Here is a 12,722-nt window from a genome sequence, read left to right on the forward strand (position 1 = left end):
CTTTGTTGACCCAATGCATTCTTAGGTGTGTCCGACATCTTCATGTTTGGCTCAGAGAGTCGAGAGGAACAGAGATACCCGGAGGCACCCTGCTCCCACAGCCTCCCTTCATCACCTCCTCAGCCTCCCTGTCAGCAGTTCCCTGACCTCCCCACCTCCTCCCACTGCCCCCCCAGCTCTCCTCCTTTCCCTCTTCCTCCTGTCATCTCTCAAAGGCACAAGATGGAGTTAGAGAACAGGCTGGAGGTACTGCAAAAGCAGATAACCAGGTGGGTCATCACACTCTTTGCAGTAGTAGGGATGACTTTAAATGTATGTCTTATTAAAAGTCAAACACAACATTAGAAGAAAATGTGTTGTTACTACAACTTAAAAAAAAAAACATTTGGCCAAACAAAAATAAACAATTTTTAGAATAATATTTAGCTCCCCATTTAAAGTCTACTAATTTCTGTCAACCTAGTTTTTAAAAGTTGTTCTTATGAATCCTTTGGAACATCCCTGACCCTGATATACCAGGCAAACTAAAACAGCCCCAGGCCCCCTACAGCTGCCGTTGTGGTATAAAAATTGTCCCAGTGGCTGAACAAAGCCTCAATTTGTGCCTCCCATACTTTTTGAGGGCATTAGCATTAGCAACCCAGATATGAGCAGAAGGTCTACATTGATGGTTTATTCCTATGCAGAGGCAGTAAACACAACACATGGATAAACTAATGAATGTACGACTCTAGGAAGTTAACAGGTCACTTAGGACCTATGAACAGTGACATTAACCGTTGTAAACACCAGGGGGCTCTATGTCAATTCTATGTCAAAGCTTAGCCAGACAATTTGTATGTACAGGGTAAGATAAAGTTTTTCCAGTTTATTCTCACAGATAAGTCTTTTTAAGTGTGTCCTTCTATCCAGTCTATTAAGTCATCTCTATTTTGTTCTGTTGTAAGTTTTGCTACAAGAGTCCCTTGTTAGTAGGAATAGTAATAATATGGGTTCGGTTTACCCTAACTCTTTTTATAAATTTTAACTGACATTTTTAGAACCAACTGGTGTCAATCTTCTGTTTCTGGAACAGCTGCATTTCAGCAGTTTGGCTGGCTCATGTTCATAGCGGTGAAAAATGTTGGTGTCAGAGCTGAAAACTGTGTTACTGCCATTTTCCTGATCGGAAAGTTTAAACTATTGGATATTATAAACGTCTGCAGACTCACCACTAATCAACGTAGGAATGCATACCGACTGTTGGTCAGCCTGCATCACTTAAGTGTTCCTAAAGGCAATGCAAATCCAAAGAAAGAAAGAAAATAGTTGTGGGTGAAGCTTCCCAGGATGTAGTGCCTAGAACTTTATTTATTTTATTTTTTTTTGTCCTTTCGGCTTATACCGTGGGTTCAGGGTCGCCACAGCGGATCATTGTCCGCATGTTGATTTGGCACAGTTTTTACGCCGGATGCCCTTCCTGACGCAACCCTCCCCAATTTCTACCGGGCTTGGACCGGCACTGCACAGCTGGGGAGGGCAATGGGCTGTTAGGGGTTCATTGATGTAGTGCCTAAAAGAATTAGGTCCAAAAGTGCATATTGCTTTGTTTATTTTGATGTGTGTGCGCTTTCTAGGTTGGAGTCCCGTATCTCCATGGACATCCGGACTATCGTGCAGCTGCTGCAGAGGCAGATGCCAATTGTACCACCATCCTACAGTACCCTAACGTTAACACCTAACACACCCTCCTCCTCAATCCTGTCCCCCACTGCTCCCTCCCCACCTGGCACCCCAAATATTGCCAGCATCACAGAAATGTCACCAACAACCAACCCCCAGCAGTGGCAGATACACGAAAACCAACAAAAACTTCCAGAATTGAATTCCCTCAGTTGTGGTTCCTCTGTCCGCCATCATATTGCCTCACCCCCCAATACTTCTTTGTATCAGTCACTGTTTTATTCCCTCAATTTACCTGAGAACATCTCTACCTCTGCACCCAGTCCTCAAACCCTTACTCAGTCTTCATCCTCTGGTCTTGCTCAGACAGCAACTCAGCATGTGTCTTCACCATACCCTCAATCCTCACCAGCCCATCTTTCTAGCCACAGAGAGGCTTGAAGAACCTCTTCCAGACCATTTTACTCCTAAAATCTACTGAATATTTCATGTACTATCAAAATAGTAAGCCTGAAGAATATTAAAAAACACTAGCAGTTTAGAGTAATTCCCAAGTTTTAATTAGGAATATAAGATGACTTTATGTTTGGGAAAAGTTAGCTTTTCTCATGCCTCTTAAGTAATACTGTATATAATATATCCTTTACTCTCATACCTTGTTGGTGTACAAACACAGTACTACTGGTACGGTATGTTGTGGAAGGGACTATGATTTGGATAAGGGTTAGATATGAGCAATCCACGTAAGAGTGACAAACTCACACGGCAGAGAGCGGCTACATATGGCTACAACTGTAGGTACTGGATCCAGAAATTAATAGAAACTGGCACTGAGTTGCCCCCTTTCCTGGTTCAGTGAGCAAGAGAGGGAAAAAGAGAATAGGTAGATGTAAGGGTAGATGTTGAGAGAGGGAGTGGAAAACAAAGCGGTATTTCTGAAGAATAAAATTTCACTGTGATAACATTCATTCAGAGTTCATTTGGGACTGGACAGAGACCCCAGAGGAAAACGAACCAAAGTTTGATTCATCAGAACTAAACTAGGTAGGTTTGAAAATGCCATAGCATTAATTAGCTCAAACCTATTTTCTTCATCTTATTACATAGATTATGAGCAAATAAAATAAGAGGCAGTCAGAACTGATGCATCCCCATTCTACTAACTCTACTGGAATTAGTAGAATAGGGATAACATGCTCTTTTGTTACTTGATTATGATTGGGCTATAGGAGTATCATGTGGTAACACAAGCTAGGTTTCTGTCTATGTCTTAGTATGTGAACATTAGAATGCAAACAATATAACATGACTCAACGTAATAAGATTGAGTGAAAAGCTTTTCAGTGTTGTAATAATAATGTAAAAACTGTAGATGTATATTGTATTATAAGTGCTGTGACTCATCAAGCCCGAAAGCCAACTTTGTCGGTGTAAAAATTGCAAAAATGACTTGTGTCAATTCTGCTGTACCCATATCATCCAGGGCATGACTTATAAAGCCTGGAGCTTGAGTTTCATGCCCATCTTGGAAAGGTCGGACTCTACCATTAGTATGGCAACACATTTGAGAGAGCTTTGTGCTTTCAAATCCCTTCCTTTGTATATTGTTTACTCCTTGCCCATCTTAGTAATGATTAAGTTTTAATTTTTCAGTAAACTAAAAGCTATTTGGTTCAAAGGAGTCAATCAGGACCCATTTTCTCCTTAACATAGGTCAGTATAGGAACAATGTATGGTAGAGCCATATTATTAACCAGATCCAGATTCACAGAAACACAAACGTTTTGTATGCCTCTTTATGCCTGGGTCTAGTCACAGATTGTGAAGACCAGTTATCTAAAGTCAGCACACCTGTTGACAGCCATGGCGTTCTTGAAATAACACCGCTACAGGACAGCACCTGGCCTCCAACCATCAGTCAATCAGAGCTTCACCTCCAGAATGGGATCAACCAACCAGAAGAAGCTGAGCACCCTCACCCACTCTATCCAAAACAGCAGTAGCTTCTAGTCAATTAGTGTGTCTGGGAAGCCAGTAGCACCGGGTGAATCCAGAAAATCCTACTGAAATTTTAAATTGAGAGGAATTTGGTCTCTGTATTTGTTTTTGTACAGCAAAGAATGAGGGACTTAATCTTTTCAAATTATCCATAGTCATTAAAACGGCCATTGCTAATATTACCTCATTTATATTTCTGTGCTTTGTCACCACTTTTTAAAATACACTGTCTGTTTCTCTGTGATGCTTTTGCCTCACTAGCAATACTTAAAAGTGCTTTAAAAATTTTAAATGTCCAAATGGTAAAACCCCCATCATTTTTCCACACAATTTTCATGAACTAAATTAGACAAAGATGTCATATTTATGTAAAACAAAATTGAGCAGTTTTTACTCTTGGTTGCTTGATTGATTGATTGAGACCAGACTTGTGACTGTTACCAAAAAGGATTGAAGAACTTTTTCTGGAGAATCTCTATGGGCTTGTCTGGTAAAAGGTCATGAAGTTGTACTTTGTTTTTTTTAATTTCCAGACTTTCCACTGTTTTTTCTTAAGTTGCTTGATCAAGTAAGCAGTACATTAGGTTTTAAGTTTGTCTCCTGTTGTACTTGCCTAGTTTTATTTATTTGGAGTTTAAAGTAAACCATCTTTTCTATGAATTAAACTTAAATCTACTAGACCTGCCGGTCGGATGTGGCTCTGCAATTTATTCTTTGCTTCTTCTGTTTAATTTCTCTGACATCAACAGGAGTGAATTCCATCACCATCTGCAGATTATCGATACCCACACCTTAAAACTGCAAATTAATTCCTAGAAATTAATCAAGAAGCTGAAACCATCAAGTTTTACTTTACCTAATGTGACAACTGTGTTGATGCTTCATATGTATTTTTAAAGTAAATAAAAATTGAAGAACTTGATGGTGTACTGAGAGTAGGAATTTAAGAAATTACCTAAAGATGATAAAGTAAATGAAAACATATTTACACTAACAGGGACTCCCAAGTCTGCAGACAGCAGGAGTCATGGACGTATTATTATCCACAGGAGACAAAAGCCCCTTTCAGACATGCACTGGCATTCAGACATTTTCCAGACTTTCTCAAGTCTGTTGGCCCTGACATTAGCTAGAGTTTACCCAGCCAGCTCCTTGGTGCAAAGTCCGGATTATCTCCACCCGAGGATGTAATACTCCAGAAGATTCACCATGAGTGAGTGATGGTGAATATGACATCCATTTCCTACGACTGCAGTGAAACCGGGCAAATACAAACAACCGAAGGTGAAGAACTCATTCGTTCATACGAACACAACAACAATGTGGAACTGGAAGAACAATGAAATTCGTAAACCTCTGTCAGTATAGGCCAACCTGAAAGCCTGGTCAAACAAATAGAAGGAACAGAACAAGATTCTGTTGTATATGACCAGATTACAAAGCTACACACTGTCACTTGACAGCTTTGTTTTTGCATCATGTCCCAGTTATATGTATTAAAGGGGAAAACTCAGACAATGTCGGGACCTGATCCTCCTGACATGCTCTAGAGTTCATGTCTGAAACAGGCTAAAAAAGTAGCAAAACTTTAACAGTTTAACAGTGGAACTGGCAGTCTAACAGTCTATTGCCTTAACAAGCTAAGACGCAAGCGCACACAGGGTGCATTTCTTGGTGCAAAAGACCATTACAATGAAATCGCACCTCTTTAGTTTTGGGAACTATCATCTAGAGGACTTCTTTTGACATTAACAAAAGAACCTCCCCGTCGGGGAATCGAACCCCGGTCTCCCGCGTGACAGGCGGGGATACTTACCACTATACTAACGAGGAATGGCTGAAACATTGCTCCCATCTGCATTCTTTATCCATGCTCATGCGAAGTACATACATATAAGCTTACAGTTTTAGTATTCCAAACTTCCAGCAGTCAAAGTCTATCTTTCCTTTGATATATCCCGGGTAGCTCAGTCAGTAACGCATAAGACTCTTAATCTCAGGGTTGTGCGTTTGTTTTTAATATTTTGCATTTATATGACTAACTTATATGCTTACCAGAACTAAGAATCAAAGGGGTTGAAACCTGGTGCCAAGCCAGTACAGCCCAAGTTTGTTGACTTCTACTGTACAATAACTTCAAAATGAAAATCATTCGTATTTACTTCCGTGTACACCACGTGCAGCGTGTGACGTCATGGTATTTGGCTTATTCACTTTACTTGTATTAACAGCATTGCGCAAAATTGTTGCAAAACAGTCACTTGCTGTCAGTGATGTAGGTAAACATATAAACTATACAGCGGTTTAATGGTGCAATGCAAAACAAAATGTGAAAAATAGCGTAAGCATATTGGTAAGCCTGAGCTGATATTTTCAATCACGAAAATACTGTTTCCGCCCGGTTTCGAACCGGGGACCTTTCGCGTGTTAGGCGAACGTGATAACCACTACACTACGGAAACCTTGACGAAAATCGACTCCCACCAATTTGAATATTAATAAAGTTCAACCAAATTATTGTTTAATAAATTTGTAAGTTAGCAAGTAAAATTCGGTGTTACTCAACAACTAATCTTAATTTAAACATGCAAAGTGCATGCGAATGGACTGCAGCTAAAAGTAAAAGTAATATTAACATTATAAAATTTGGACAAATTGTCGTGGGACGTTTTCGTATTACACGTTTGCTAAATTGAGAAAATACTGTAGTTGTGTTACTTGTTAAACTTCTTTAGGTTAAAAAAATCTAAATATAAAAAAACATTTGTAAGGCACTGTGACAAATTGAGGTTAGTTTAAGTTTGCTTAGCAAATTTGGCTAAGGTTAACATTACCTGAATTCCAGATTTGTATAAAGTCCAACCCAACAAGCCGAAAGAGTTTCCAATCCTATTTTACTGCGAATTAATAATAAACTGCAACGTCTACAGCCGGTTTCGACCACGTTATTATCTTCTTTCTCAATTAACTCTTTAATGGGTAGCATGCCTCCTCCTATAGCACATGACTATAGGTTGTGATCAGGTAGCTACTACCGGTCTCGCTATTCAAATTGAAGTTTTAAGGAATAAAATATGGAATTTGTCGTTCCTCTGTTTCTAAATTGCCCCCTCCTCCTACTTGGTTTTATATCTGTCCATAGCAACGCAGTCAGGTAGCAGCCAGTAGTTGCTACGAAATAGCAAATATTACTTTAAATACACAGAAGACATCGTTGTTTTCAGAAACGCTTTTAGTGTATTGTACTTATTTACCTATTTGCCTTCGAGGTCACAGAGTAAAATGTTCTATAACTTTTTCCTAAGAATGTTATTATGTTAATTGAGGCTAATTAAGTTAGCTTGTTAATAGGCGTAGCCTTTGCATTTGCTTATTGTAAAATGGAAGATAATAGTGACTACAATTCAGTAATTATGTTATGTGCATTAATGTACACTAACTTGTAATACACATAGTTAATAAGTAACTTAATATCATTATCATTATTATTATTATTATTATTATTGCTGTTAGTAGTAGTATTACAATTCTTTGCTTTTATGGCGATCTTATTGGATCGCTTGGAAGCGCGGTCAAATTATCACGTGATTCGTGACGCGGGTCGTAGGGCTAAATAGTGCGGTTGTCATGGCAACGGAGTGCTCACCAAAAAGCGTCCGGGCTTGTCATTGTAGCTGACGAGACAACCTGAGAGATGTTCAACCAAACTCCGTCTAAGGTGAGAAGTAATTTAGATAGCTAGGTAGTTATCGATAACCGACAATGCAGCCAAATGCCAATCTGGTTAGAAAAAGTGTGAAATAATGGGTAATAGCTGTGGTTGTGGTTAGTGCCTTGTCGCCCACGGTGTCGTTGTAAATAAAATGTGGCATGACTTCCGCTTGGGATTGTCATATTTAAAACTTTTACCACAAAAGTGACCTTGCGTGTAATTTAATGCAGATGTTGTGGCGCAGGGAGAAAAATAAAAACGCCAATCTGCCTAAAACAAAACAAAAATACTGTAGTTATTGAAGAGGGTGAACACAATTTTCAAAAATGGGACTGTTATTTTGAAACCAAACTCCTGTTTCAGGCTTGTAAATATTGCTAACTTCACGATGCCGCAACCGCAATATATAATATATTTGTTTAATTACTCCGACTATTAGTGTGTTTAACGTTCCGATCTGTCTTTAATACTAACGTGGTACAGTGAAGGGTTAGACTTCACTGATTAAGAGCATTTCTACCGTTCGAGTGAGATACAGCTAACTAACGCATTCCTATCAGGTTGTCATGCAGGATAACAGGAATGGGACGATGCTGTACCCACCACCAATCAGCAGAGACAGGGTCATCTGCGAATTCCCAAAGGTATAGATACTGCAAATCCCTATGTTTTACTGTTAGTCATTGTAGTAAAAAAAGACCACTGCATCCGCGCTATTATGCACTGTTGGAGTCAACTACTCAATCACACCCAGGTTTTACTACATTAGCGCTTCCTTTTATTTTCTAATAGAAATAATAGGTCATACATAATGTCATACATATGTCATAAATCATACATTATGAACTTTGCAAGTACAGTATACTTATAGTAATGCTTGATTCACTTTTTGATCAGGTAGAGATAAAAATCTACAAGCACATTACTGTAGTTTTGCAAATAAGAACCAAAACTGTAAGTGTTAAACCAGACATTATAGCTACAATAGCATATAATGAGATACTGGGCATAACTGGTATGTTTTGGTCATGCTAGAGATATGTCTCTGAGAATGGCAGTTAATTTGAAACTCAAATAGACATTTGTGGCCCCTGAAAGTGAGTCCTTTAGACTGTAGTGATGACTCAGTCAACTAGCACTACTTCAAAGCTATTATCTTTGGCCTTTAGTGAAATGTCAATCACATGGGTTGCCATGAAATATGGTACAGAAATTCCTCCTCATCTACTTAGTGAACATCTGAAGATGTTTCCTAACCACTTGACTAGAGAAAAAGTCAGATAAGTGAAGTTATCAAAGCCATAAACAACATGTTCGCTTGTGTTTTTGAGTGAAATATCTAGCATAAGTATGGCTTCAATGGTTTTGTGCAAAATGAATGCCTGTGGTATATGTTCGTCTTCCTTTCAGTGTTACACGCCTGAGGCCTCTCTGGAGCTGAAGAAAGACTGGGACATTCAAACTAAAGCAGCCTGTAGTGACAGAGCTGCCCGGCAGCAGCCGTAAGTCTCATACTTTGGGCTTATGTGGCATTAATATTTTTTTGTGAACAACTGTCAAACATCTTTGGAACAAAAATGTTGTCTTCATTAAAGATGGGACCGTCAGAAAATGTCAAAAGTGGTTATTGTTGGAGACCTTAACGTGGGGAAGACCTGCCTCATCAATAGGTACTTTATTCATGAGTAGCCAGACAAATCCTATTTTACTGGGATCATAAAATGAAAACCCCTGCTAAACATATATTACACCTAATAAACTAATACGCCAAATAAATAATACAGTTTCATATAAAACACGCAATGCATGTGAGGTGTGTTTTAACAGATCTTTTATTGTAGGTAGTCAATAAGTGTAAAAAGTGGAGTTTTTTTTCTCCCTTAGCTCTACAGATCTGTTACAGTTTCTGCATAAAAATAGTGGGGTAAAGACGTATAGTTTTCATACACAATCATTTATTTTTACAGAAAACTCACAAAATACCGACTAGTCCCACTAGAAAAAATTTCCCTTTTTGCTCCAATCCTAGTCGCATTGTTTCTGCAAGCCACATTTCAGTAAATCTAATTTCTGAACACCATGGACAAAAATGGAAAAACAACTTGTTTTTGCCGTTTTCAGGTTTTGTAAAGATGTATTTGAAAGGGACTACAAGGCCACCATTGGAGTGGACTTTGAGATAGAGAGGTTTGAAATTTCTGGACTGCCTTTCTCCCTTCAGATGTGAGTATTTTGACTTTAAAAAACCCAAATGATCCTGCATGTGCGCTGTGTAATTTTAGACATCCATAACTGCTTCACAACTACTGGTATTACTTTTGTGTAGCTGGGATACTGCTGGACAAGAAAAATTCAAGTGCATTGCTTCTGCATACTACAGAGGTGCCCAAGGTGAAAAAAAGTTGCAGTAAAAAGTTATTTTAAAAAACTGTTTTATGCCTTATGCCATTAGAAGTTTTTACTAGGTTAAAGTAATGATGCTGAAACTTCTTCTTCATCTCTTCCAGTTATTATCACAGTCTTTGACATGGCTGACATTAAGTCCCTAGACCATACACGGTAGGTCTAATAATAATATTATAATTGGGCTTGTTCTTCTAATGCTGTATAAACTGAAATCCTTCTAAGTTTATTATCTTACTGGGGTCCCATCAGTGTGTCTGTCACTTTAAACTTCCAAAATTAAGTGATTCCAAAATGAAGTACCTAAAGTTATAAAACAAATTGAACAAATTCATTTCTGGCTCTGAAATGTATTGAAGTTTAAGTATTAAGTACAAAACAAGTACTCAAATAAAGTAGAAATACCTAAACCTTTTACTAAAGTACAGTACTTGAAAAAAAGTAATTAGTTATTTTCCTTCACTTTAACACTAAACAGGAAAGTGCAGTTGGATAAACAGAATTAGTATGTTGCACATTTCTAAAGCAGCTACAATCATTGCTAGTGACATTCATTGAGAATAATCATCTGAATTCACAGCCCCCCCCCCTAGTTGTGTGGAGCCTTATAGCAGCTTTTGAGTAAAGGTTATGGTTTTACAGGTCACAAAGTCACTGTTTTGGTTCATTCTTAATTCTCATTAGCCACACCGTAATGTTTTCCGCTACACAATCTAAGCAGCTGATATACAAGTTAAAGATAAATACACCTAGTTTGGTCAAAACACACTCGATGAATCAATTAGCAGGACAACAATCCAACACCCTAAAAGCTTTTCAGTGTGAATAGATGCAATATCCTCAAATGGCTGAGTCAGCCACTTGACCTCAATGTGGGGGATAGCCCATAATAAGCCTCACCTGAGGGTGTCTGCAGTAAATTGGGAGAGAATTAAAGAGGAAGTTACAAAACTTTTACTGATATCTGTGGATTTAAGACTTCAGGAGTCACTGACTGCAAAGTCTGAGTGGCTGGCCAAGACATGTTTGATCAATGTCTGGAGTAACTTTACTTTATCTCTAGAAAACTCACGCATTCAGTAAAATGTATTAAAATTATCTGCTGGAATGTGTTCTTTCTGTACAATAATCTATTGATGTTTTTGTTTATTTTAATAGTCAGTGGTTGGAGGAGGCCATGAGTGAAAATAAGCCTGACTCCTGTCTCATCTTCCTGGTTGGCACTAAGAATGACCTGCTGGTGAGTCTGTTTTACATTATTTGCATACTTTGCAGAATTTCACATAATAGTTTTTCTTCTAGTACCTAATTCTTTTTTATATAAGCCCTCCGAAGAAAGGCAGAGGACTGAAAACGATGCCATTAGAATAGCAACAGAAATGCAAGCAGAGTTTTGGGCTGTTTCAGCTAAAACAGGTAATACCACTTGTGGCTCTACTGTACATAAGCAACACAAATGCTGCACATCTGAGAAAAGGGAAAAGCCACAGTAAAATATCTGTTGTTTTTATTCTTTTTTTATTATATTTGTAGGGGGAAATGTGCAAAGGTTTTTCTTTAGAGTGGCAGCTTTAGCCTTTGAGAAGTGCATACTGAAGGACAGTCAGGATGGGGCTACTGTTGGCATTGGACAAGGAGTTAGCATTAGTAAGTAGAGACTACATTTTTTAGAAGCCGAGATATTGATAATGGAATTGATAATGGAATTCCTTAGGATATACAAGTATGAAACGTGAAAATGTTTGTCTTCACAGACTCAGATTGTGCCAGCCTACAGGAGGCTGCACGCCAAGACATGAAGAGAAGCTGCTGCTGATAAAAAAGAGGGACTTCGTTCAAAATGAAGGAACATGTCACATCTGTGTGGTTTAGTGATGTGTTTTTAATAGTATACAATTATAGAGGTCCTTGGCACAAATTAATAAGGACTCACTGTTAACAAAATTAGTAGATATAATTCATTGTTATTAGTCTAATAATGGAATATCTTAATAAGACTAGTAACAAAAATCATCAGCATTATCCTTTTAGATGAACAGATCCAGATGGGCTGTATTTTGGCTTAAATGACGGGCTATGTTCAACTGGATTGAAATGTCCCTTAGGTCATGTTCCACTGGGTTACTTGTTTTATCATAACTGCCTTGTGTTTAATGTTTGCAGAAGGTTCGACCAGTATGTACTTCTGATATTAAATTGTTACTGGATCAGTACTCAATCAATGTGTAATCCACCAACTGATATTAGATGTTATGAATTAGATTTTTATAGTAGCTGAAGAAATTCACCATTTAGTGCTTAATCCAGAAAGTGTTTGCTTTAGTGAAATGAAGATTGTAATAAAAGAGTATAACTATTCGACTATTAACGCAAAGTCTACAATGGTTATAACATTAAGATGTGATTTCCTATGGTTAAAAAAATGTAATGGAGAAATAATTGATGGAAGCAGCTGTGCATTTACAAAAAATCAATTTTATCTTTTATTTTATAGCCTGTTGTTTTAGTTTAGCTGAGCTTATAAATGTCAAATGTGCTACAGCATTAACAGTCTTCCTGGTTCACATAATATACAGTGCAGATTCTGGATTTATACGAAATCCACTGCTGAATATTGCATCGTCTCACATTTCTCTACTAACTCCTAGGAATCAGTTCACATTTGGCGCTTATTTTGTCACTACAGAGTTAATTTCATACATTTATACATTTTATAACCTAAGCTGAATCTACTTTGAAATGCTTTTTTAAAATTAAACATAACTAGCGGCAAGGAGTTCACTTCCAGAAAATAGTTATTTGAGAATGGAAAGCTGTACACGGGGGTGGCAGTGGCTCAGTTGGTAGAACTGCCACTTACCAACCATAGGGTCGGAGGTTCGTGCCCCTCTCATCCCAACCAGATGCCAAAGTGCCTCTCGACACGAGACTGAACCCCCAACAGCCC

General features: G+C 38.2%; 2 protein-coding genes and 2 non-coding genes across 4 annotated transcripts in view; 2 read left to right on the forward strand and 2 right to left on the reverse strand.

Annotated features, from left to right (window-relative positions):
- LOC137098442 (potassium voltage-gated channel subfamily H member 6-like) overlaps positions 1 to 3,193 on the forward strand; it is a 32,311-nt gene extending 29,118 nt beyond the window's left edge. Inside the window, exons 21-22 of the mRNA XM_067474675.1 lie at positions 26 to 269; positions 1,617 to 3,193. Of these exons, the coding sequence (XP_067330776.1) occupies positions 26 to 269; positions 1,617 to 2,103 (731 nt within the window). The 3' untranslated portion in view covers positions 2,104 to 3,193. The remainder of the gene's footprint in view (positions 1 to 25; positions 270 to 1,616) is intronic.
- Positions 3,194 to 5,421: 2,228 nt separating this feature from the next.
- Positions 5,422 to 5,493, reverse strand: trnad-guc (transfer RNA aspartic acid (anticodon GUC)). Its single transcript has one exon. It is a non-coding gene; the product is annotated as a tRNA-Asp (tRNA).
- A 556-nt stretch (positions 5,494 to 6,049) lies between these two features.
- On the reverse strand, positions 6,050 to 6,122 carry trnav-aac (transfer RNA valine (anticodon AAC)). Its single transcript has one exon. It is a non-coding gene; the product is annotated as a tRNA-Val (tRNA).
- A 1,154-nt stretch (positions 6,123 to 7,276) lies between these two features.
- On the forward strand, positions 7,277 to 12,136 carry rab36 (RAB36, member RAS oncogene family). Its single transcript, XM_067475462.1, has 11 exons — positions 7,277 to 7,378; positions 7,933 to 8,016; positions 8,783 to 8,874; positions 8,968 to 9,042; positions 9,494 to 9,595; positions 9,699 to 9,763; positions 9,880 to 9,931; positions 10,934 to 11,015; positions 11,101 to 11,191; positions 11,309 to 11,422; positions 11,530 to 12,136. Exons 1-11 carry the CDS (start codon positions 7,355 to 7,357, stop codon positions 11,589 to 11,591), a joined length of 843 nt encoding a protein of 280 aa, XP_067331563.1. The 5' UTR covers positions 7,277 to 7,354; the 3' UTR covers positions 11,592 to 12,136.
- Positions 12,137 to 12,722: the final 586 nt, after the last annotated feature.

The sequence above is a fragment of the Channa argus genome, chromosome 14, assembly GCF_033026475.1.
Source record: "Channa argus isolate prfri chromosome 14, Channa argus male v1.0, whole genome shotgun sequence".
Taxonomy (NCBI): domain Eukaryota; kingdom Metazoa; phylum Chordata; class Actinopteri; order Anabantiformes; family Channidae; genus Channa; species Channa argus.